General features: G+C 43.6%; 1 protein-coding gene across 4 annotated transcripts in view; it reads right to left on the bottom strand.

The window, feature by feature from the left end:
- Window positions 1-13,025: 13,025 nt before the first annotated feature.
- Window positions 13,026-26,686, bottom strand: part of LOC135538746 (integrin alpha-X-like) — a 31,189-nt gene continuing 17,528 nt past the window's right edge. For 2 of the 4 annotated variants that reach the window (XM_064964654.1, XM_064964678.1), the window contains 15 exons: window positions 25,629-25,795; window positions 25,305-25,427; window positions 25,087-25,157; window positions 24,828-24,969; window positions 24,323-24,421; window positions 23,946-24,025; window positions 23,634-23,711; window positions 23,449-23,527; window positions 20,078-20,185; window positions 19,934-19,975; window positions 19,687-19,812; window positions 15,011-15,124; window positions 14,895-14,924; window positions 14,685-14,795; window positions 13,026-14,588 (listed from right to left, as the gene is read on the bottom strand). In XM_064964654.1, the coding sequence (XP_064820726.1) occupies window positions 14,382-14,588; window positions 14,685-14,795; window positions 14,895-14,924; window positions 15,011-15,124; window positions 19,687-19,812; window positions 19,934-19,975; window positions 20,078-20,185; window positions 23,449-23,527; window positions 23,634-23,711; window positions 23,946-24,025; window positions 24,323-24,421; window positions 24,828-24,969; window positions 25,087-25,157; window positions 25,305-25,427; window positions 25,629-25,795 (1,577 nt within the window). In that variant the 3' untranslated portion in view covers window positions 13,026-14,381. The remainder of the gene's footprint in view (window positions 14,589-14,684; window positions 14,796-14,894; window positions 14,925-15,010; window positions 15,125-19,686; window positions 19,813-19,933; window positions 19,976-20,077; window positions 20,186-23,448; window positions 23,528-23,633; window positions 23,712-23,945; window positions 24,026-24,322; window positions 24,422-24,827; window positions 24,970-25,086; window positions 25,158-25,304; window positions 25,428-25,628; window positions 25,796-26,686) is intronic. The other 2 variants (XM_064964662.1, XM_064964669.1) reach the window with 2 other exon arrangements.

The following is a 26,686-nucleotide window of genomic DNA, read 5'->3' on the forward strand; positions in this document are numbered from 1 at the left end:
GAGAGGAGGGGATAGGGTCAAGCGGGCAGGTTGTTGGGCGGCCGGCCGTCACAAGAAGCGAGATTTCATCTGGAGAGAGAGGGGAGAAAGAGGTCAGAGCACAGGGTAGGGCAGTGTGAGCAGAACCAGCGGTGTCGTTTGACTTAGCAAACGAGGATCGGATGTCGTCGACCTTCTTTTCAAAATGGTTGACGAAGTCATCTGCAGAGAGGGAGGAGGGGGGAGGGGGAGGAGGATTCAGGAGGGAGGAGAAGGTGGCAAAGAGCTTCCTAGGGTTAGAGGCAGATGCTTGGAATTTAGAGTGGTAGAAAGTGGCTTTAGCAGCAGAGACAGAGGAGGAAAATGTAGAGAGGAGGGAGTGAAAGGATGCCAGGTCCGCAGGGAGGCGAGTTTTCCTCCATTTCCGCTCGGCTGCCCGGAGCTCTGTTCTGTGAGCTCGCAATGAGTCATCGAGCCACGGAGCGGGAGGGGAGGACCGAGCCGGCCTGGAGGATAGGGGACATAGAGAGTCAAAGGATGCAGAAAGGGAAGAGAGGAGGGTTGAGGAGGCAGAATCAGGAGAAAGGTTGGAGAAGGTATGAGCAGAGGGAAGAGATGATAGGATGGAGGAGGAGAGAGTAGCGGGGGAGAGAGAGCGAAGGTTGGGACGGCGCGATACCATCCGAGTAGGGGCAGTGTGGGAAGTGTTGGATGAGAGCGAGAGGGAAAAGGATACAAGGTAGTGGTCGGAGACTTGGAGGGGAGTTGCAATGAGGTTAGTGGAAGAACAGCATCTAGTAAAGATGAGGTCGAGCGTATTGCCTGCCTTGTGAGTAGGGGGAAGGTGAGAGGGTGAGGTCAAAAGAGGAGAGGAGTGGAAAGAAGGAGGCAGAGAGGAATGAGTCAAAGGTAGACGTGGGGAGGTTAAAGTCGCCCAGGACTGTGAGAGGTGAGCCGTCCTCAGGAAAGGAGCTTATCAAGGCATCAAGCTCATTGATGAACTCTCCGAGGGAACCTGGAGGGCGATACATGATAAGGATGTTAAGCTTGAAAGGGCTGGTAACTGTGACAGCATGGAATTCAAAGGAGGCGATAGATAGATGGGTAAGGGGAGAGAGAGAGAATGACCACTTGGGAGAGATGAGGATCCCGGTGCCACCACCCCGCTGACCAGAAGCTCTCGGGGTGTGCGAGAACACGTGGGCGGACGAAGAGAGAGCAGTAGGAGTAGCAGTGTTATCTGTGGTGATCCATGTTTCCGTCAGTGCCAGGAAGTCGAGGGACTGGAGGGAGGCATAGGCTGAGATGAACTCTGCCTTGTTGGCCGCAGATCGGCAGTTCCAGAGGCTACCGGAGACCAGGAACTCCACGTGGGTCGTGCGCGCTGGGACCACCAGATTAGGTGGCCGCGGCCACGCGGTGTGGAGCGTTTGTATGGTCTGTGCAGAGAGGAGAGAACAGGGATAGATAGACACATAGTTGACAGGGTACAGAAGAGGCTACGCTAATGCAAAGGAGATTGGAATGACAAGTGGACTACACGTCTCGAATGTTCAGAAAGTTAAGCTTACGTAGCAAGAATCTTATTGACTAAAATGATTGAAATGATACAGTACTGCTGGAGTAGGCTAGCTGGTAGTGGCTGCGATGTTGACACTACACTAATCAAGTCGTTCCGTCGAGTGTAATAGTTTCTACAGTGCTGCTATTCGGGGCTAGCTGGCTAGCTAGCAGGTTGATTGCGTTACGTTACCTTAAAAGAACGACAATAGCTGGCTAGCTAACCTAGAAAATCGGTCTAGGCTACACAATTGTCTTAGATACAAAGACGGCTATGTAGCTAGCTAGCTACGATCAAACAAAACAAACCGTTGTACTGTAATAGTTACTACAGTGCTGCTATTCGGGGGCTAGCTGGCTAGCTACGTTAAAAGAACGACAATAGCTGGCCAGCTAACCTAGAAAATCGCTCTAGGCTACACAATTGTCTTAGATACAAAGACGGCTATGTAGCTAGCTAGCTACGATCAAACAAAACAAACCGTCGCAAAAACTGACGCAAAAAATTACTAGGTATCCACCCCTTACCCGCATCACTGTCCATTTCTTGATTTTAAAGGATGAGAGAAGTGCTACACCTGGTGGAGAGAGATTGTAAGACATAAATAGTTGCTTTATGAGTGCTGTACGTTACGACATGACACGTCACGATGTAATGGAGGGTCTGTTTTTTCAACTTTTCCCCAATACTATAGAGCCATTGCCATGTCGATCAACGCTTGAATAGAAACCTAGTTCACACCCCTGCTTTTGAAGTCAACACAGTCGCTACAGTCCCATTTGTTTTTTTTGTCGCCTCGTTTGAATGTGGCAGTTGCGCACATTTGTATGGAATGGGGCGAGTTTACGTTACCCCAGTTATCACTCCTTTCATCAGCGCCCTTTTCTTGAGAGCGAAACAATGAGCTTTTCTTGCCCCCATTTGTTTTACTCTGAGCGCGTAATTTCAAATCGTAAATTCAAATCTGGTATCAGGATAAATATAACAATGAGTCACCGATTTTATACTATGTATTTTTTATTAGCTAAGTAATAAATGGCAAATGCAACTTTCGTATATACGTGGTCACTGTAATACCACGCAGGGCAGAACAGAGAACTGACAAGACGTATGTAAAACTGTATTCTTTATACTGTGATAGACAGTTCCAACCCGTATGTTGGCCCATCACAGTAAAGGCTGGGCGTGGTTTAAACTTGCTCAGCCTATTGCAGGCGCTCAGGCGGGTCCCCGTCTCTTGGCGCTTCTGTTGATAGATGTAACTTGCTTGTGAAGAACATCCAGGTTCTCATGCTCCATACCGTTATCTCGCACCTGGCTCCTGTTATCTAACAAAAGACCGCTTGTTCTCGCAACACCGCGCTCTGAATGTGCCCCCCTCCCAACTAATTTGAACAGTTCCTGTCTTCATGCTTCTCTGTATTTTTTCATCATGAGAAAGTCCCATGGCCCTGATACTTTTAACAATGTTTCAAGTCAGCTATGTTGCATAACACATACATACATCCACACAAGCCAACAGCAGATAATATTCAATCATATATATGGTAATGGCTATAATGTAAAATACAGGATCCAACAATCCCCCTGTTGACACCCGCCAGGGTGTCACTCATTACCCTTATTTCAGCGGTCCCAACATAGTAATGTGTTAATAGCATTTTATGAAAATAACAAAACGTTTATTATTAATAAAACGTTATTATTTTTATTTTATTTATTTTTTTTACAGAAAAACTGAAAAGAAAAATCAACCAAGAAAAAATAAAAATCAAGTGATATATGCTTATGTCTCCCCCTGTTGACAAAAACAGGATAATACTTTATTGTTTATTGACATGTAAGATGTAGGATAAAACTTTGGCCATGGAAAACAGAGTAAAGCAGAGCAAAGCATTATTATAAACCATCTGGTCCTCTCAGCTACTCCTATCCTGTACCAGGTGGGCACCATGTCACCCAGGGACTCGAAACCTTCACAACAGGGAGAACAAACATACTGGAAAGAAAACCTATCATTAAAAATGTATAACAAGGAACTGTGGTGGTGTAAAATGTATTCTACTACCTCACCCACAGCATACCATGGGTCATCCTCAGTCAGTCTCATCCTCCCCTGAAAGCATGCTTCAGTATCAGCATCTCCAACTGGAGCATCAAGCAAAGGCATCATGCCTGAAGCCTTCACCACATCTGTAACAGACTTCTTAAAACACGGTATGATGCAAGCAGCACAACACATCAATAACAAAAATACAAGAATTAGGGTCAGAAATCTAGTAACCACCATACCAGTGTACTTACCAAACCAGGCTCCCAACCAAGAGAACAGTCCAGACTCCTCCACCCCCGCCATGGTCCTCATCTCAGCAGATAGTGCATCAAGCCCACTAAGGGCCTTAGATATACTACCATCTGGACTGGTGTTATTAGGAATATACGTGCAACATTGCTCACCGAACATCTTGCAGACGCCCCCCTGACTGGCAAGAAGCATATCCAAAGCAAGTCTATTCTGTCTGGCAACCCTGGATGTGGCCTCAAGCTGTTCAGACAGACCAGTGAGTGCATCACAGGAGTAATTCACAAAACGCTGTTGATCCACTATGGCTGGACCTATAATAGGTAGTAAGTGCCAGAGTCCATCATTCCTACCCAAGGCCTGAAACTCATGAGGAACCCCCACTGGCACTCCCACCAGGTTAGTGTGTATGTCAACTACATCCTCTGTCCATGGAGCACTACGTCTATGTCTCCCATGGGATGGAATGTTTTCAGGTCCCCTGGATACAGAACCCAACAGCTGCTCAGCAGTAACATCAACAATGGTCAGTGGAATTATCAAACTGGTCAGAGCACACGTACCTTGCCAGTCTCCTCTAAGAATGGGTCTCAGCACTCTTTTGGGTCCACAGATCCACCACACATCAGCCAGACCACTAGTTTGGTTTAGGCGTGTAACTGGCCAAGTGGCATTAATGGTAAAAGCCACATGACAGCCCACTTGGAGTTTGCCAAAGGGTATCTAAAGACAGTCAGACCATGAGAAACGTCCTCTGGTCTGATGAAACCGGGATTGAGCTTTTTGTCCTGGGTGCCGGGCGTCACGTCTGGGGGGGGTCTGGCATCATCCCTGCGGTGGAGCATGATGGCGGCAGCATGCTGCGGGATTGTTTTTCAGTGGCAGATACTGGGAGACTTGTCAGAATCGAGGAAAGTACATAGATCCTTGATGAGAACTTGCTCCAGAAGTGTCCTTGAGTGGCCCAGCCAGAGCTGGTGCTTGGGCCGGATCGAACATCTCTGGGGGGACCTGGGAGTGGCTGTGCAGCGGCTCTCCCCATCCAACCTGACAGAGCTTGAGAAGATCTGCAGACAAGAATGGAAGAAACTCCCCAAATACAGATGTGCCAAGCTTTTAGCATCATACCCAAGAGGACTCGGCTGTAAACGTAGCCAAATGTGCTTCAAAGTACTGAGTAAAGGGTCTGAATACTAATGTAAATGTGATTTCTGTTTAAAACATTTAGTAATAATCTAAACCTGTTCACTCTCATTATGGGCTATTGTGTTGATTGAGTAAAAAAAACTATATTATCCCTTTTAGAATAAGGCTATAATTTGTAAGTCGCTCTGGATAAGAGCGTCTGCTAAATGACTTAAATGTAAATGTAAATGTACTGCAATCAGCTTCAGGCAATCTCCCATAATCAATGCCATTACCTGTAACCATGATGCAACTGTATGATGCAATTGCCCCCATATGCCTTAACACCCCAAGGGGCCCGATGAGGAGGTACAGTAGGAAACACAAGGCTCAAAGAGGAACAGAGAGTTGAGTTGGGCTGAACCTGGTAAAAACCTCTCAGAATACACAACCACCCCTCTCCTTCTCCTATAGCAAATGGGTGCGTAGCCAGAACAGGTCTAGCATGACTACAAATAATGCAGTCCTTTCTCCTCAGGGTTTTAGCTGTATACCTCATTTAGGACAGCCACAAATTGTCACTACCATCAAAACCAGTCTCAGTGCCTAATTGATCAATAGCTGAATAGTCTCTAACATTAATTACCTGAATGGGATTTAACACAGTGGTGGTAGGTGGCAGGTTCGGTCCAGGGGTGGAAGAGGAGTGTGTCTGGCTCTGGTTCTTCTGGGACCTCTGTGGTTTTGGCAGCACCTTAATAGAAAACAGGCCCATCATGTCGTCCCCAGCCATTTCCTGTCCAAGGGTTACGTACCTGCATCAGAGAGCTTAATGGTTTTGATGGTTAGTAGGATTTCATCACCTTTACAAATGTCCCTTCCAGGGGAACTCCAAATCAATGAGAATCTCTCTACCTTAGAGAGATCCCCAATACTATATGGGTAACCTCTTCTCCATTCCCAGAACTTTCCCACATTAGTAATCATGAAGTCCCAATAGGGACACCATTTCCCATTACACAGATAAGTTGGTCGTTGGCTTACGTAGGCACCCGGTACATTACAGCCACCTGAGGTAAGAGGGGAACAGATATCCCCTATCCTTCTAGCCCCATTTCTCCATGACCAAATCTTACAAGGTGCTATAGTGAGCACCTGAGACTCTCCTTCCTCTAGAGTGATATCTATGCTTCCTGTAGTATGGGCTACTAGTCCTACCAGTGTGGTCACCAACAGAAGGTTGTACCATTCCATATTTTATGATTGTAACTCAGCAAGAGCCTCCCCTACTTGATCTAGTGACCTGCTTGGTGTCTGGTCTTTACTACAGTGAGTCCGGTGGTACCAGACGTCTCTATGGATCGTTCTTACCCTCAAAGAGTGGCTTGATACCTCTTTAACTTCGAATGGTCCCTTCCACCTAGGTTGTGTCCACTTCCTGGAGTGCACCTTCACTCTCACCCAGTCACCAACCAGGATATCTCTGTTCTTGTCTGTGGTCTCAACAGCAGGAGTACGGACCACCACCACCTGTTTGGACAGTCTTTCGACAAGAGAGATTAGCGCCTGCATGTAGTCTGTGTATCTGACTTTAGCAATGTCTAACCCAGGCAAACTCATGTTATCAGCGGGTGGACCTGGCATTCTCCTCCCTGTCATCAATTCATGCGGAGTAAGATGAGTATCTGACCCTGGGGATTTTCTCATTGACATTAAAGCTAGGGGTAACGCATCTATCCATTTTAGCTTGGTCCCCCGCCATTATCTGAGCCATCTTTCGTTTCAGAGACTGATTGGCCCTCTCCACAAGGCCCTGGGATGGAGGGTGATATACTGACCCAAATTTATGGGTAATCCCTAATGCCTGCTCCACCTCTTTCAGGTGTTTATTGTTGAAGTGGGAACCATTGTCAGACCTGATCATTTGAGGAACTCCGAACCTTGGGATAAGGTCCCTTCTTAGCCATTTGATAACAGCCTGTGCATCCTCCCTTGCTGTGGGGAAAGCTTCCACCCACCTGGTGAACCTATCCACCTTTACCAACAGGTATCTTTTCCCTTCCACCAGATTGTCTTGTCCCATGTCAGTGAAGTCAATGCACACACCCTGGAATGGTGCATCAGGTACAGGAAAGTTTCCTATTACCGCTCCCAATGAGATTCTGTTATTGTAGCCTTGGCAGATCTCACAGCTGTCTGAAACTTCCTTGTCATGTCCTGCATATGCGGGTGCCACCACAATATTTCCAGAGCTTTGGCTATGCTCTTCCAACCCCCATGCGCTTTGTTATGTTCTTCTCGTATCATTGACCTAAGTAGCTTTGTGGGTGCTACCGTCTTTCCAGTGTGTGCCCTCCAGATGCCTTGGTGATCTCTTCTGGCTCCACGCCTATTCCAAACAGTCTGTTCATACACGTCCGCTGCTTCTTGTAGTTGCCTAACTGTATCCGTTGTTCGTTCTTCCTGTATTTCTCCTGTTCTTTGCACCATCTGCTGTGCAGTATATCCTCCTGCTTCTTTAGCTGCTTGGTCTGCCATATCATTCCCTTCCCTTACTCTGGTGTTTTCCCTGCTGTGTCCTCTGCATTTGATAATGGCCACACCGGATGGTAGGTGTATTGCTTCAATCAATCGTTGTACTTCTTGCTTGTGTTTAATGGGCTCATTTGAGCTGGTCAGAAAGCTCCGCCTCATCCACTGTGGGCCATCTATATGTGAGATCCCATGTACATATGCAGAGTCTGTGTAGATGTTCACTCTTTTCCCTTTGCTCAGTTCCAGAGCTCTTCTTAGTGCTCTGAGTTCAGCCAGCTGGGCTGAGGCCTCAGATGGGTCCAATCTCTTTGCTTCTACCACCTCGCGTGTTCCTGTTCCTCCTCCTTGCTTCACCACTGCATAGGATGCTATGTTCCCTTCTCCTGGATCCTTTGATCCATAGCAACATCCATCTGTAAATAGAGTCTCCGCTGCACCATCCAGTGGTGTGTTGTCCAGGTCCATTCTAACCTTTACTTGTTTTGCTGCTCTGTCTTCACAGATGTGTGGTTCCCCGTTTCCCATCCTGTCTGTCATGTGGGTTGTTCCTGTAACATAGGTAATGTGCTTTGCTGTGATCATTTTTGTGATGTTTGATTTTCTTTTGCTGGAGAGGGTGAACAGTTTTGAGCCGATGAAGGCTGTTGCTCCATGGTCTGTGTTAATTTCCAGAGGATGTCTCATAACAATATGAGCTGTTTTCCCTATTGCTTTGGACAGCGCAGCAATGTGTCTTGCACAATCAGTTTGGCTACATTCAATGTTGTCCAGTTGTGCACTGTAGTAATGTAACACTCTTCTCTCCCCCTTTTGTTTCTGATAAAGGATGGAATGAACATAGCCAACCTGAATGGGATGGTATAATCAGGTAGGGACAGAGCCTCTGCTTGGGCAAGGGTTTGTTTCAGTGCTATGAACGCAGCTTCGGCTTCCGTGGTCCAAGTGAGTGTGGCTGTGAGATTCCTGTTTCCAGCCTGTCTGAATCCTATACTGGATTTCTTCAGACTGCCAAGACAAGATTTGGTTGGATGGCCACGCGAGGCTAGTGTTGAACATATCACCTAACCACAAACTGGTGATGTTCCTGCCTGATTACGTTGAAGACGTTGCATTGCATCAACCAATGGTTGTGCCACGTCATCGACTATCGGGCATTACATTCCTATATCATAAGATGTGGTTAGCTGATATGTTAAACATCTATCCAAGCTTCCGGACGTCCTAGACGACCAATTCTCATAGCTTTTAGCCGTACCCTTATCCTACTCCTCCTCTGTTCCTCTGGTGATGTAGAGGTGAATACAGGCCCTGCAGTGCCTAGCTCCACTCCTATTCCCCAGGCGTTCTCTTTTGATGACTTCTGTAAACGTAATAGCCTTGGTTTCATGCATGTTAACATTAGAAGCCTCCTCCCTAAGCTTGTTTTATTCACTGCTTTAGCACACTCTGCCAACCCGGATGTCCTAGCCATGTCGGAATCCTGGCTTAGGAAGACCACCAAAAACTCTGAAATCTCCATCCCTAACTACAACATTTTCAGACAAGATAGAACTGCCACAGGGGGCGGTGTTGCAATCTACTGCAGAGATAGCCTGCAGAGATCTGTCCTACTATCCAGGTCTGTACCCAAACAATTTGAACTTCTACTTTTAAAAATCCAACTCTTTAAAAACAAGTCTCTCACCGTTGCCACCTGCTATAGACCACCCTCTGCCCCCAGCTGTGCTCTGGACACCATATGTGAACTGATTGCCCCCCATCTATCTTCAGAGCTTGTGCTGCTAGGTGACCTAAACTGGAACATGCTTAACACCCCAGCCATCCTACAGTCTAAGCTCTCACACAAATTATCAATGAACCTACCAGCTACCACCCCAAAGCTGTAAACACGGGCACCCTCATAGATATTATCCTAACCAACTTCCCTCTAAATACACCTCTGCTGTTTTCAACCAATATCTCAGCAATCACTGCCTCATTGCCTGCATCCGTAATGGGTCAGCGGTCAAGCGACCTGCACTCATCACTGTCAAACGCTCCCTGAAACACTTCAGTGAGCAGGCCTTTCACCTGGCCCGGGTATCCTGGAAGGATATTGACCCAATCCCTTCAGTAAAGGATGCCTGGTTGTTCTTTAAAAGTGCTTTCCTCACCATCTTAAATAAGCATGCTAAGAACAAGATAGAGCACACAAAAACACTTTCAAACGTTCATAGATGACCAGCAGGGTCAGGTAAAGACGTTAATGGCATTAGAGGGTGCAAACATTTCAAGACTCTAGGGTCAGATGGCTTTCATGTTTCTGTTCACCTTCCCACCCATGGGCCAGACTACACTCAATCATAGGACTGACAGAAGAGAAAAGTCTTGAAGGTTGAGGCTGAGTCTGATTCTCTCACTTCGGCAAACCATTCCATAAAGAGGAGCTCTGTAGAAGAAAGCCTTGTCTCCAGCTACTGAAGCCCTGCTTCCAATTCATCTGATTGAATTAGCAGAAAAGGATCATTGCATATTCACAAAAATTATGAGCAAAACACATTCAATCTAACCTGGAATGCTGTTTCGCAGCACCATCCTCCTTTGCCTCGGTTTCCTCCTTCAGGACCTTCTGCCGACGGAGTTGTATTGCTGGTACTATAACATATATGAAGATGAATAGACATTTCATCGATTGTTCAAAATACATCAGTGTTTTTTTGTTGTTGTTGCAAAATGATTACAACACAATCCTGAACAATGGGTCGTCTCAATACTTAACTGATTTCCAGTTATACATTATACCTTGCTTCTCCCTGACCCTGGCAGTGTAGTACAGGAGGGCATCGGTGAGGGTGTCAACACGATGAGACGGTGTCATCTCTTTTGTGATCTTCACAAATGTTCTAAGGTAGGACCACAACCTCTCCATCTGTTCTCCGTCAGCAAGCCCACAACCAGTCACATACCTGGTACCATCAGTGACCTGAAATGTAAAGTACAATCAGAAACCATAATGAGCATTACAATGGGTGGTGATGATTACTTAAGGGACTAGGACAAAAAAAACAGTTTCTTAATACTATTAGGGCCACTATCTGCAACTACAAAGAAGAGTTTTTTAACAGAATAAATTATAAAGAAAAAAATGTATTCATTACCTGACAGTTAGCATCATGGGCTTAGGCATGAACGTCTGGCACTGCAAATGTGGTGTTTACCATCAGATGGGGACTGTTTTTCTAAATGTCCAAATAATTTAGTATAGGAGCAGTTAATTTTGTGCATTTTTGTGTAAAATACTACCTATGATTACAAAGCAGTTATGGAGCAATCCGTTTCAAGCCGTTCATAAAACCGTATCTTGCCGTTCATAAAACCGCATCAAGCCGTTCATAAAACCGTATCAAGCCGTTCATAAAACCGCATCAAGCCGTTCATAAAACCGCATCAAGCCGTTCATAAAACCGTATCAAGCCGTTCATAAAACCGTATCAAGCCATTCATAAAACCGTATCAAGCCGTTCATAAAACCGTGTCAAGCCGTTCATAAAACCGTATCAAGCCGTTCATAAAACCGTATCAAGCCGCTCATAAAACCGTATCAAGCCGTTCATAAAACCGTGTCAAGCCGTTCATAAAACCGTATCAAGCCGTTCATAAAACCTCATCAAGCCGCTCATAAAACCGTATCAAGCCGTTCATAAAATACTACAGGGTAGTGGTTTACTACAGGGTAGTGGTTTTCCAATTTAAATTACAATAACTACCTTCCAGCATGCATTGGATTTATGGAAAGCCAAGGTAGTCCCCCTCAAAGAAACCCCGTAGTCCCCCTCAAAGAAACCCCGCACCCCAGCTGCAGGGCTGCAAACTGGCACAAGAGGTCCATTGAAATTGCTGTTTGTGGCAGATGGGTGGCAGGCCAGAGTCTATTGGAGTCCGTTCCAGGTCGGTATCCCCGGCCTTCACAACCTACCAATCCAAGCGATGGTACGAATGACCCCACCTGGACAAATGAGAAGCTAAAGTTGAAACTTACGTGACAAATAAAACCTTGAAAGGACTACATACCTAAAGAATTACACAAACACTTAAGCCTTACTATGAATGCTTTCGCTCTAGTGTTTCTGGAACCGTGATAATCATCACTTATCAGAACAGCAATTCCTTGTACAGTTGCGTAAAATGCTGAAGGAAACCATTGCGCACACACACACAACCTAGTTTTCACTATTTAACACAGCCAAATCATGCCTATTTTTAAATTTAGACCAAAAACCAAATGTGTGCATTAATTAATTTTTATGATAGCCCATTTTAACATTGTGGCTGTTATCTAGCTACATGGAAACCACAAAACCCTTAAGCCCATTTGAAAAACAGTGTTAGTCATATTGTTATCTTTACTTAGCAACAGCTAAGGTTACTGATGAATAGTCAGCCCCGTCTGTCTCGGTGTGCATTGTTTGGGGATTTTACGTTTGATGAGGCGTACAACTCACAACAATTTTGAAATGTTTTTTGACATAATTAATCAACACTAATCATGTTCATTTTAATGTTAATTTAATTTGATTAAAGCAGAAAGTAACATACTAGAACACTTAGCCAGTAAACTAGTAACAACTTTTTTTCTCAAACCTTTTTTCTCTACCTCCACTTTTGCTGACTACATTTCCTGTTATTCGATGAGTGAACAATGGAATGTTATTACACTCAACTGGTTCTTGTTCCCATGTGTAAAATTATATACAAAACAATAGCATGTTTTTGTTCTCCCTCCTTATAGTAAGGTATATTATGCTGAGCCGTTTCAGGATTTGGCTGTGATTAGTATTAAACGTTAGTTCATAGTTTTTGTTTCTTTTGCATGTTAATTGATTTTATCATATGATCATGAATTTTTCTCAAATAGGTATTTACAGTGACTCAAAAGTACATTGGTGTGCAATTCACAAATACACTAGATCTTGACTATACAGTACTTCCCCTGTATACCCTACCCACTTAAAGTTGAAATAAAACAAGTCAAATGTACACCTGAATGTAGAGGTTTTCTTGCCTTCAGAAAGTATTCACACCCCTTTACTGTTTCCACGTGTTACAACCTGACTTTAAAATGGATTAAATTGAGATTTTGTGTCACTGATCTACACACACCACCCATAATGTCAGTGGATGTTTGTAGAAAATGTACATCTTTAGTCAATAAGTATTCAACCCCTTTGTTTTGGCAAGCCTAAATGATTTATGGAGTAAAAATGTGCTTAACAAATCTCATAATAAGTTGTATGGACTCATTCTGTGTTCAACCACAAAGACCAGGGAGATTTTTCAATGACTCACAATGAAGGGCACCGATTGGTACATGTGAAAAATGATAAAAGCTGACGCTGAATTTCCCTTTGAGCATGGTGAAGTTTTTAATTAGGCTTTGGATGGTGTATCAATACACCCAGTCACTACAAAGACACATGTGTCCTTCCTAACTCAGTTGCCGTAGAGGAAGGAAACTGCTCAGGGATTTCATCATGAGGGCAATGGTGATTTGAAACAGTTACAGTTTAATTATTAATGGTTGTGATATGAGGGAATTGAGGATGGATCAACAATATTTTAGTTACTCCACAATACTAACCTAAATGACAGAGTGAAAAGAAGGAAGCTTGTTCAGAAAAAAAAACAATTTAAAACATGCATCCTGTTTGAAATATAATGCAGATAAGTAATACTGCAAAAAATCCAACACAACACATCACTGACTACCACTCGTAATATTTTCAAGAAATGGTGGTGGCTGCATCATGTTATGGGTATGCATTACTGAGCTCTCCGGTTATGCCATTCTACTGCCAATGTTTGTCTATGGAGATTGCATGGTGGTGGGTTTGATTTTATACACCTGTCAGCACCGGGTGTGACTGAAATAGCTGAATCCACTCATTTGAAGGGGTGTGCATATACTTTTGTAAATATAGTCTACATCTTACAGAATAATGTGAAACGCATGAAACAATAAAGCTCTTTGCCAATGTACATTTCTCTAGTAAGAACATAGCGCTTTAAATAATGACATTACAGCAATAATACAAAGATAAATTATTTTTTACCTTGACATAAACATTGAAAAAGTATATAATATGTATAATACTGAATCACTTTGGTCACGTTTTATCAAACATCAATGTCCATGAAACATCTACACTACCGTTCAAAGTTTGGGGTCACTTAGAAATGTCCTTGTTTTTGAAGGCCAGCATCCCGGACTCGCCTCTTCACTGTTGACGTTGAGACTGGTGTTTTGCGGGTACTATTTAATGAAGCTGCCAGTTGAGGACATCTGTTTCTCAAACTAGACACTCTAATGTACTTGTCCTCTTGCTCAGTTGTGCACTGGGGCCTCCCACTCCTCTTAATATTCTGGTTAGAGACAGTTTGCGCTGTTCTGTGAAGGGAGTACTACACAGCGCTGTACGAGATCTTCAGTTTCTTGGTAATTTCTCACATGGAATAACCTTAATTTCTCAGAACAAGAATAGACTGACGAGTTTCAGAAGAAAGTTATTTGTTTCTGGCCATTTTGAGCTTGTAATCGAACTCACAAATGCTGATGCTCCAGATACTTAACTACTCTAAAGAAGGACAGTTTTAATGCTTCTTTAATTAGCAGAACAGTTTTCAGCTGTTCTAACATAATTGCAAAGTGGTTTTCTAATGATCAATTAGCCCTTTAAAATTATAAACTTGGATTAGCTAACACAAACGTGCCATTGGAACACAGGACTGACGGTTGCTGATAATGGGCCTCTGTACGCCTATGTAGATATTCCATAAACAATCTGTTGTTTCCAGCTACAATAGTAATTTACAACATTAATAATGTCTACACTGTATATCTGATCAATTTGAAGTGGGGAAGCCATTGTTTTCTGTTTGACTGTCGTCAAGGAGAGAATTTGCCTCCACTGCTCCACTCTCAGGCTCACTCTCAGGCTCTAGCTTTTTCTCTGTTATAGGCTGAACAGCGTCATCTTGCTCCCTCTGTTCCCCTTCATTCTCATCTTCCTGTGCATTATCAACAAGCCGTTTTCTCTTGAAACATCCCAGCTGAGTAGAAAGGAAAAACAATGTGAAGAATATGAATCAAAGTGTTGGTCCTTTACAATGCAGAAGCAAAGGTTTCGTCGCATCATTGATACTCACCATATACATGGCCATTGTGATGACGATCAGGAGAAAGTGTCCTACTCCAACTCCTGTCCCTAGTATCAGCTCTCTTTGTGGATGAATGATGATCTCAGCCTGGACATCAATCTGGAGGAATACATTTTGAGATCATGAGTGACGATGGAACAAGCATTTTAAAAACAATTCTTATACAGTAAATCAGTTTAATTCCACAAACGGAATTACCTGTGTTTGGTGGAAGCTTGTAGAGTTGTCCTAATGAGCAAAGAAATATATACAAAATTGATGCTTTTGTCAATCTTTGCTCAAGAAATATTTGTATATTTTTACAGGAAACATACCCCTGGGTCACTCGCTGTCTGGGCATATCGTTTTTTGTCATAGCTGAGTTTGACTAAACTGATGAAGTTGACTGTTTCTCTGTCCCCAGTGAATTTCTTTGACAATGACAAGCTCTGTAGAGTGAGATATTGTTAGTCAAACTACATTAAATAAAATGGTGTGCCTTGCTTCAATTCTTTAAAAGCATTTTGTGGTAGTAGAAGAAGTGTTCTGATTTCAGATTTAAATAGCAGAGAAGTTAGACAAAAACTTCGAGCTTCGTCTAACTAGTTGGGAAAGTGGTGAAAACGGCAGATGTGTCAAAGTTCAAACTAAAAGTAGTGGTTATTAGAACAGCTGTGTGATTTCAGATTTAAGTAGCAGAGAAGTAGTAGACCCATATGTAATAATGTATAAGTTGTGGTATAAAATGCTCGGAAAATGGTCAAAATGTCAGTTGTTTGTAAAAGTTTGTGCAGTCAATGCAGTAACTAACAAAGCTGCATCATTTGATAGGTAGAAGATATTTCTGTTCTGATTTTGGATTTGAAAAGCAGAGAAGTCGACCAAGATGCCACACCCTCTAAGTGTTTGTCTAAGTTGTTGGGAAGTAGCTGATTTGTCAGTTAATAAGCCAGGAAAGTGACGCGTTCCTATGTCATACGTCCGTGTTCGTGTTCCTGGTCTTTTGCAGGGGCTTCAAGTTTATATCATAAAATCAGATGCCTTTTATGATGTTTTTGCGTTGCAGTATGATTTTGCGCATTGAAGACCACTGAAAAGCCTTCAAAAGTTCAACAACTACTAGGCTACTTGCCAAGTCTCTTGCATGGCGTAGTCAACAGTGGGAAGTTAACTTAACGAATGAAGTTGATGCAGTTATTAAGATATCTGTATCTCTCGATTTGTGTAATAAAATCTCAAATCAAAAATCAAATTTTATTTGTCACATACACATGGTTAGCAGATGTTAATGCGAGTGTAGCGAAATACTTGTGCTTCCAGTTCCGACAATGCAGTAATAACCAACAAGTAATCTAACTAACAATTCCAAAACTAATTTCTTATACAAAGTGTAAGGGGATAAAGAATATGTACATAAAGATATGAATGAGTGATGGTGCAGAGCAGCATAGGCAAGATACAGTAGATCGTATCGAGTACAGTGTATACATATGAGATGAGTATGTAAACAAAGTGGCATAGTTAAAGTGGCTAGTGATACATGTATTACATAAGGATGCAGTAGATGATAGAGTACAGTATATACGTATACATATGAGATGGATAATGTAGGGTATGGAAACATTATATTAGGTAGCATTGTTTAAAGTAGCTAGTGATATATTTTACATCCTTTCCCATCAATTCCCATTATTGAAGTGGCTGGAGTTGAGTCAGTGTGTTGGCAGCAGCCACTCAATGTTAGTGGTTGCTGTTTAACAGTCTGATGGCCTTGAGATAGAAGCTGTTTTTCAGTCTCTCGGTCCCAGCTTTGATGCACCTGTACTGACCTCGCCTTCTGGATGATAGCGGGGTGAACAGGCAGTGGCTTGGGTGGGTGTTGTCCTTGATGATCTTTATGGCCTTCCTGTAACATCGGGTGGTGTAGGTGTCCTGGAGGGCAGGTAGTTTGCCCCCGGTGATACGTTGTGCAGACCTCACTACCCTCTGGAGAGCCTTACGGTTGTGGGCGGAGCAGTTGCCGTACCAGGCGGTGATACAGCCCGCCAGGATGCTCTCGATTGTGCATCTATAGAAGTTTGTGAGTGCTTATGGTGACAAGCCAAATTTCTTCAGCCTCCTGAGGTTGAAGAGGCGCTGCTGCGCCTTCTTCACGATGCTGTTTGTGTGAGTGGACCAATTCAGTTTGTCTCTGATGTGTATGCTGAGGAACTTAAAACTTACTACCCTCTCCACTACTGTTCCATCGATGTGGATAGGGGGGTGTTCCCTCTGCTGTTTCCTGAAGTCCACAATCATCTCCTTAGTTTTGTTGACGTTGAGTGTGAGGTTATTGTCCCTCACCTCCTCCCTGTAGGCCGTCTCGTCGTTGTTGGTAATCAAGCCTACCACTGTTGTGTCGTCCGCAAACTTGATGATTGAGTTGGAGGCGTGTGTTGCCGTGCAGTCGTGGGTGAACAGGGAGTACAGGAGAGGGCTCAGAACGCACCCTTGTGGGGCCCCAGTGTTGAGGATCATCGGGGTGGAGATGTTGTTGCCTACCCTCACCACCTGGGGGCGGCCCGTCAGGAAGTCCAGTACCCAGTTGCACAGGGCGGGGTCGAGACCCAGGGTCACGAGCTTGATGACGAGCTTGGAGGGTACTATGGTGTTAAATGCCAAGCTGTAGTCGATGAACAGCATTCTCACATAGGTATTCCTCTTGTCCAGATGGGTTAGGGCAGTGTGCAGTGTGGTTGAGATTGCGTCGTCTGTGGACCTATTTGGGCGGTAAGCAAATTGGAGTGGGTCTAGGGTGTCAGGTAGGGTGGAGGTGATATGGTCCTTGACTAGTCTCTCAAAGCACTTCATGATGACGGAAGTGAGTGCTACGGGGCGGTAGTCGTTTAGCTCAGTTACCTTAGCTTTCTTGGGAACAGGAACAATGGTGGCCCTCTTGAAGCATGTGGGAACAGCAGACTGGTATAGGGATTGATTGAATATGTCCGTAAACACACCAGCCAGCTGGTCTGCGCATGGTCTGAGGGCGCGGCTGGGGATGCCATCTGGGCCTGCAGCCTTGCGAGGGTTAACACGTTTAAATGTTTTACTCACCTCGGCTGCAGTGAAGGAGAGACCGCATGTTTCCGTTGCAGGCCGTGTCAGTGGCACTGTATTGTCCTCAAAGCGGGCAAAAAAGTTATTTAGTCTGCCTGGGAGCAAGACATCCTGGTCCGTGACTGAGCTGGATTTCTTCTTATAGTCCGTGATTGACTGTAGACCCTGCCACATACCTCTTGTGTCTGAGCCGTTGAATTGAGATTCTACTTTGTCTCTATACTGATGCTTAGCTTGTTTGATAGCCTTACGGAGGGAATAGCTGCACTGTTTGTATTCGGTCATATTACCAGTCACCTTGCCCTGATTAAAAGCAGTGGTTCGCGCTTTCAGTTTCACGCGAATGCTGCCATCAATCCATGGTTTCTGGTTAGGGAATGTTTTAATCATTGCTATGGGAACGACATCTTCAACGCATGTTCTAATGAACTCGCACACCGAATCAGCGTATTCGTCAATGTTGTTGCCTGACACAATACGAAACATGTCCCAGTCCACGTGATGGAAGCAGTCTTGGAGTGTGGAATCAGCTTGGTCGGACCAGCGTTGGACAGACCTCAGCGTGGGAGCTTCTTGTTTCAGTTTCTGTCTGTAGGCAGGGATCAGCAAAATGGAGTCAGCTTTCGGTCAGCTTTCGGTCAGCTTTTCCGAAAGGGGGGCGGGGCGGGGCCTTATATGCGTCGCGGAAGTTAGAATAACAGTGATCCAAGGTTTTGCCAGCCCTGGTGGCGCAATCAATATGCTGATACATTTTAGGGAGTCTTGTTTTCAGATTAGCCTTGTTAAAATCCCCAGCTACAATGAATGCAGCCTCAGGATGTATGGATTCCAGTTTGCAAAGAGTCAAATAAAGTTTGTTCAGAGCCATCGATGTGTCTGCTTGGGGGGGAATATATACGGCTGTGATTATAATCGAAGAGAATTCTCTTGGTAGATAATGGTCTGCATTTGATTGTGAGGAATTCTAAATCAGGTGAACAGAAGGATTTGAGTTCCTGTATGTTTCTGTGATCACACCACGTCTCGTTAGCCATAAGGCATACGCCCCCGCCCCTCTTCTTACCAGAAAGGTGTTTGTTTCTGTCGGCGCGATGCGTGGAGAAACCCGCTGGCTGCACCGCCACCGAAAGCGTCTCTCCAGTGAGCCATGTTTCCGTGAAGCAAAGAACGTTACAGTCTCTGATGTCCCCCTGGAATGCTACCCTTGCTCGGATTTCATCAACCTTGTTGTCAAGAGACTGGACATTGGCGAGAAGAATGCTAGGAAGTGGGGCACGATGTGCCCGTCTACGTAGTCTGACCAGAAGACCGCCTCGTTTCCCTCTTTTACGAAGTCGTTTTTTTGGGTCGCCGGCTGGGATCCATTCCGTTGTCCTGGTTGAAAGGCAGAACACAGGATCCGCTTCGCGAAAGTCATATTATTGGTCGTACTGATGGTGAGTGGACGCTGATCTTATATTCAGTAGTTCTTCTCGACTGTATGTAATGAAACCTAAGATGACCTGGGGTATTAATGTAAGAAATAACACGTAAAAAAAAAACAGAAAACTGCATAGTTTCCTAGGAACGCGAAGCGAGGCGGCCATCTCTGTCGGCGCCGGAATTCATGGGAGTCTGTAACAATGGAACCTTTAGACTGTTGAAGAAATCCCATGGAAGTGGATGGAGGACAAAAAGCTCAATAGTTTAAAAAGTATAATATATATCAATAGGTTGTATGCAAGCACACTGGTCCTTACCACTCTGCACCTTTAAAAGTTTGAATGGTGTTTCAAGCTTAAATGGTGTAGCGTGCTAAAGAATAATAAATATGACAAAGATTTAAAGTGGGATGTTTGCTGTCTCAAAGTCTTATTAATTATTAGCATGTTGTTACTCTTTACCATTATTTGTTAAAGTTGGCTGTATACAATACCTTTGCATGTTGATCGAGGTCCTTGAAGGAAACATTTCCAGACAGCACAAATGTAACTGTCAAAAACTTCTCCAAAAGGAAACTTTCACACTCGATGGACTTGCAGTATATTTCTGGAAAGCAGTACTGTAAACACAGTCAGAAGCAAAATGTGTGTTTCAGTAGCATGATTTACTATACTGAGTTGTAACCTGATTGGATCGGTTACCAACAATGTCAAGAGTGAGTGCCATATTTGAATACTCACCTCTGTTGTTGAATTGATAACCTTTCCACATTGAGTGTGGTTCTTCAAAGAAAAGAAAGGAAACTTGTATTAGGTTGTTTCCTATTGAAAGAAATTGTGGCAGTGAAACGTCAGCATTTTCGTAGGAAATGTGAACAGTTTTACCTGTAAGACAGATATTTGGTAGTCCTTCATTTCAAATCTGTGCTCAAGCTTAGTTGGGAAAGTGAAGGTGACTGTGATGGGTACAGACTTAAATCCCAAGTTCTGCACCTGTAAACAGTGACACATTCAATCAACCAACCTAACAATATCATTTATATTGAGATTTTATACAAAGGCATTTGTCACAGAACATGTAACAAAACATATACCTAAGCCCCCAAAAGAGCAAGCCTCGGGCAACAGAGACAGTGGAGGCGACTGAGTGGATGGCTCATAATATCGTCTGGAACGGAGCAAATGGAATGGCATCGAAAACATGGAAACCATGTGTTTGACATATTTGATACCATTCCACTGATTCCGCTTCAGCCATAGCCACAAGCCCGTCCTCCCCAATTAAGGTGCCACCATCCTCCATTGGACAGAGAACATGTTTATATGCACACTAATAATTCAATATTAAACCAATAATGGCAATACTCAGTTTAGCATTAGTCATGTGAACACCTTTCTCTGATGATCTTACTAGGCGTAAGGTCATGAGCAAATTAAGCATGAGCAAGGTCATGAGCAACAAAAAAATGTGCATACAAACTTTATACTCTGAGTGTACAAAACATTAAGGACACCTGTTCTTTCCATGATATAGACTGACCAGGTGAATCCAGGTGAAATCTATGATCCCTTATTGATGTCACTTGTTAAGTCCACTTCAATCAGTGTAGATGAACGGGAGGAGAACAGGTAAAGGATTTTTAAACCTTGAGACAATTGAGATATGGATTGTGTGTGTGCCATTCAGAGAGTGAATGGGCAAGACAAAAGATTAAAGTGCCTTTGAATGGGGTATGGTAGTAGATGTCACGTGCACCGGTTTGTGTCAAGAACGGCAAGACTGCTGGGTTTTTCACACACTACAGGTTTCTGTGTCTATCAAAAATGGTCCACCACCCAAAGGACATCCATCTAACTTGACACAACTGTGGGAAGCATTAGAGTCTCCCTGTGGAATGCTTTCGACACCTTGTAGAGTCCATGCCATAACGAATTGAGGAAGGTGTCTCTCATATTTTGCATACGCAGAATCAAATATTTTTATTTTTTATTTTATTTCACCTTTATTTAACCAGGTAGGAAAGTTGAGAACAAGTTCTCATTTACAATTGCGACCTGGCCAAGATAAAGCAAAGCAGTTTGACACATACAACGACACAGAGTTACACATGGAGTAAAACAAACATACAGTCAATAATACAGTAGAAGCAAGTCTATATACGATGTGAGCAAATGAGGTGAGATAAGGGAGGTAAAGGCAAAAAAGGCCATGGTGGCAAAGTAAATACAATATAGCAAGTAAAACACTGGAATGGTAGATTTGCAGTGGAATAATGTGCAAAGTAGAAATACAAATAATGGGGTGCAAAGGAGCAAAATAAATAAATAAAATAAAGTAAATACAGTAGGGAAAGAGATAGTTGTTTGGGCTAAATTATAGGTGGGCTATGTACAGGTGCAGTAATCTGTGAGCTGCTCTGACTGCTGGTGCTTAAAGCTAGTGAGGGAGATAAGTGTTTCCAGTTTCAGAGTTTTTTGTAGTTTGTTCTGGTCATTGGCAGCAGAGAACTGGAAGGAGAGGCGGCCAAAGAAAGAATTGGTTTTGGGGGTGACCAGAGAGATATACCTGCTGGAGCGCGTGCTACCGGTGGGTGATGCTATGGTGACCAGCGAGCTGAGATAAGGGGGGACTTTACCTAGCAGGGTCTTGTAGATGACATGGAGCCAGTGGGTTTGGCGACGAGTATGAAGCGAGGGCCAGCCAACAAGAGCGTACAGGTCGCAATGGTGGGTAGTATATGGGGCTTTGGTGACAAAACGGATGACACTGTGATAGAATGCATCCAATTTGTTGAGTAGGGTATTGGAGGCTATTTTGTAAATGACATCGCCAAAGTCGAGGATTGGTAGGATGGTCAGTTTTACAAGGGTATGTTTGGCAGCATGAGTGAAGGATGCTTTGTTTGCGAAATAGGAAGCCAATTCTAGATTTAACTTTGGATTGGAGATGTTTGATGTGGGTCTGGAAGGAGAGTTTACCGTCTAACCAGACACCTAGGTATTTGTAGTTGTCCACGTATTTTAAGTCAGAGCAGTCCAGAGTAGTGATGTTGGACAGGCGGGCAGGTGCAGGCAGCAATCGGTTGAAGAGCATGCATTTAGTTTTACTTGTATTTAAGAGCAATTGGAGGCCACAGAAGGAGAGTTGTATGGCATTGAAGCTTGCCTGGAGGGAGAACCAGGCGAGGCAATCATTTGAGAAACCAAGGCTGTCGAGTCTGCCGATGAGGATGTGGTGATTGACAGAGTCGAAAGCCTTGGCCAGATCAATGAATATGGCTGCACAGTGATGTTTCTTATCGATGGCGGTTAAGATATCGTTTAGGACCTTGAGCGTGGCTGAGGTGCACCCATGACCAGCTCTGAAACCAGATTGCATAGCAGAGAGGGTATGGTGAGATTCAAAATGGCCGGTAATCTGTTTGTTGACTTGGCTTTCAAAGACCTTAGAAAGGCAGGGTAGGATAGATATAGGTCTGTAGCAGTTTGGGTCAAGAGTGTCCCCCCCTTTGAAGAGGGGGATGACCGCAGCGGCTTTCCAATCTTTGGGAATCTCAGACGACAGATCATTTTAGAAAGAAAGGGTCCAGATTGTCTAGCCCGGCTGATTTGTAGGGGTCCAGATTTTGCAGCTCTTTCAGAACATCAGCTGACTGGATGTGGGAGAAGAAGAAATGGGGACGGCTTGGGCGAGTTGCTGTGGGGGGTGCAGTGCTGTTGACCGGGGTAGTTCTAGCCAGGTGGAAAGCATGGCCAGCCGTAGAAAAATGCTTATTGAAATTCTCAATTATAGTGGATTTATCAGCGGTGACAGTGTTTCCTATCTTCAATGCAGTGGGCAGCTGGGAGGAGGTGTTCTTATTCTCATGGACTTTACAGTGTCCTAGAACTTTTTTGAGTTGGTGTTGCAGGAAGCAAATTTCTGCTTGAAAAAGCTGTGGGCTTCCCAAACATGATATGATCACTGGGATAGAACGTATTTGTGACAGAAGTCCCATCAGGTAGCCTGATATTCAGCTGTCCATGTCAAATGGATTGTAAGGGAAATTGTTATTTTTGCATTTAAACGTTTTAATCAAACTATTATATTAATCAGAGTATTCACACTAATCGGATTATTGAATGCATTTAAACGGCTTGAGTAACAGTAAAAGTATGTTTTGTTTTTGGAGTGTAAAGCATCAGAAAAAATGTCCCTCACATAGAGTGAATCACAATTTCAAGATCAGTCACAGCAATAGCAGCTGATTGTTTACCTCATATACATTCACCAGTCTTTTGGGTGATGTGTCCTCCAGAGTAAAGTTCATGTAAGTGGTGGAGTCTTGGGGAAGGCTTCAACAACAACAAAAAGATACACAAGTCACCTGGATTTTATTCAATTAACTTGATGGAGTCATTCTCAAAACAAAATGTCAAGTATAGGCTTGTAAAGACTTACGCTTTTGCTACCAGGTCAACTGCAAATTGAACAGGGATGGTCCGGGTTAGGGAACTATTGGTTGAGTTTCCATTGTCGCTGTAAACAAAGCAAAGGTAAATGCATTTTTTTGTGTACATTAATGGAATGCTATGAAGTCCTTCAGCTAATTGAGTAGAAGGTATTGCGGTTGTATTAAACTAGATCTTAGTTTTAAGCAATGCATGTTCAATACTTCGACAACATGGGGAAATGAAGGGCGTTTCCTGGACTGATTCTAATCTCTCGTCGAGCTACTGCTCTAACATGTTCACACTGGAAGCAGATTTCTACCTCAGGCCAATGACGGTCATCTCCATTGTGTCGTTCCAGTTGTATGTATTCAAAATATGGAATTTACTGGTGAACACAGCCTGAAAAAAAGGAAGATGGCATCGTTGAGAAGAAAGAATAAAGACGATTTGAAATGAGATCATAAAAACTGTGGAAGTGGAAACATGCCTTCAGAAAGTGTTCAAACGTCTTGACTTATTCCACACATTTATTTTTTTACTCACAAGGCATATATCACTCAATGATCAAAGCTGTTTTAATGAGATTGAGTTACTGATTTGATCATCTAAGGGCAACATTTTTAAAGCTTTACCAGTGTATTCACAGTTGAGCATTATTTGAGCATTATTTACTGGTATATCTAAGTAATCACTCACTGTAGTTTTACTACGGTAGACAGGGAGGCTGACACTGCATGTAGTTCTGTCCATTTCATCTTCCAGACCAACACAGCTGAACACCGTTCTCCTTGTGGACTATGGAATACAGACACCATTTCAAGTGTGTAAATAATTCCAGTTTGTACATCTGAGTCACTGACATGGTGTAAAATAAACAAACAAAGCTTGTTAACAGCTTAAGGAATTAATACATTCAACACTTAATATGTTGCAAAATGTTATGAATAATTAGCACATGTAGGGGACATTTAAATGTTTGGCGGCAAACTGATATTTGAATCAACGTTCTTCTATCCTGGTTCTGCAGACCCACAAGATGAGCAAGGAAAGCTTTTGTTCCAGCCCAGGAGGAACACCCCTGATTAAACTAATCATCTAACCCTTGATTGGCTGAACATGTTTTGGGTCTCCAGGTTTAGACGAGAGCAAGAAGAAAACATCAGAATGAATTACATAATAGATGGAGGGGTGTCGGTATTACCTTCAGAAGATGCATCGTGGAGAATGAGAGGCCAGGAGGGTAGAGGAGGGTTAGACTGGTGTTATAGGAGTCATTCCCGTGATTGGACAGTCTTATAGTCACATTAAAGTAACTCTGGTCCACCACTAATAAAGTTGATGTGCTGATAAGAGAGACAAGACCGTACAGTCAGAAAACATGCTTTTTTTGATGAGCAGTCAGCAATCATTATAGTTACAAACAAGTTACTTTATATGGCCTCTGTTTATCAGACACTTACATGAAGTTGAAGTCCACCTCAAGCTCTGCCAAACAGGTTTCATTTTCTTTACAGTTCTTTTCAAAGGGCACCTATGATGAATTCAAGACAATGTGTTTAGATGACCTGTTTTCACAGGTCTTTGGCTAAATTACAATACTCAGTCCACAGTCAATTCTAGTACTGTTGATCATTGTAAGTGAACAGGTTTTAGTCAGACCCAGAACGTATCCTCGTACCTCAACCACAGCCTTTGTAGGACTGTCAGTATTCAGAATGGCAGTACAACCCTCTTGTTGGCTTTGAGATTGAGAAAAATTCAGTTGGATGATTATGGGCGATAATGTGTCAATTACGCATTGCTGGAAGAAAAGAAAATGTGGCATTCATTTCCCTATCCATAGTCTTGAAAAACCCTCACTCCTCATCACTGAATAAGACAATAACAATTCAATAACAATTCCACAACCTAACAAGTTAATGTTACTCATTAAATCCCCTCCTTACGAGAGACATTATGGTTGTTGTATTGTTGCATAGCTACAGTTTCTCATTGATCCTACTGTCATGTAGACTGAGTGGTTGAAGCAGGTCCGCTCCTTTCTCAACTCCACAGTAGAGAGAAGACTTCTGGCCCCTTTGTTCGTGTCATTGTAAAAGGCTCGGCTCCTCTGTCTCACTGGATCCACATCCAGCGAGTAGGAGATGTTCATCCCTGCACTCAGCGCCCCTGGAAAAGTACACAATAAATCTTAAATGGCCTCCTTATCAGGGAGAGAAGTTCAGAACCTCATGGTTGCCTGCTGAGGGGACAGCATTGAAGTAGAAAGCAGAGATGGAGTCAAGACCTTAACTCTCAAGTCCCAGATCCTCACCAAGGAACAACCTTTGGCACCTTAATTGGGGAGGATGTGCTTGTGGTAATGGCTGGAGCGGAACATGGTTTCTATGTGTTTGATGCCGTTCTGTATGCTCCGTTCCTGCCATTATTATGAGCCGTCCTCCCGTCAGCAGCCTCCACCGGTCTTCAGACTGGAAAGAGACCCACCTATTGTATAGAGTGATTTAGCTATGCAACGAGGCTCTGACCTAGACCACCAAGGCCACAATTACACTATATATACAAAGTATGTTGACACCCCTTCAAAGTAGTGGATTCAGCTATTTCAGCCACACCCATTGCTGACAGCTGTATAAAATCGAGCACACAGCCATGCAATCTCCATAAACAAACATTGTAAGTAGAAGATGAGACTGAAGAGCTGTGACTTTCAACATACCACCTTCCAACAAGTCATCAAATTTCTGCCCTGTTAGAGCTGCACCGGTCAACTTTAAGTGCTGTTATTGTGAAGTGGAAACGTCTAGGAGCAACAACAGCTCAGCCACGAAGTGGTAGGCCACACAAACTCACAGAATGGCATCGCTGAGTGCTGAAGTGCATAAAACTTGTCTGTCCTCTGTTGCAACACTCACTGCAGAGTTCCAAACTGCCTCTTGAAGCAACGTCAGCACAAGAACTGTTCGTTGGAAGCTTCATAAAATGGGTTTCCAGACACAAGCCTAAGATCACCAAGCGCAATGCCAAGCATCGGCTGGAGTGGTGTAAAGCTTGCCAGGA

The sequence above is a fragment of the Oncorhynchus masou genome, chromosome 5, assembly GCF_036934945.1.
Source record: "Oncorhynchus masou masou isolate Uvic2021 chromosome 5, UVic_Omas_1.1, whole genome shotgun sequence".
Classification (NCBI taxonomy): domain Eukaryota; kingdom Metazoa; phylum Chordata; class Actinopteri; order Salmoniformes; family Salmonidae; genus Oncorhynchus; species Oncorhynchus masou.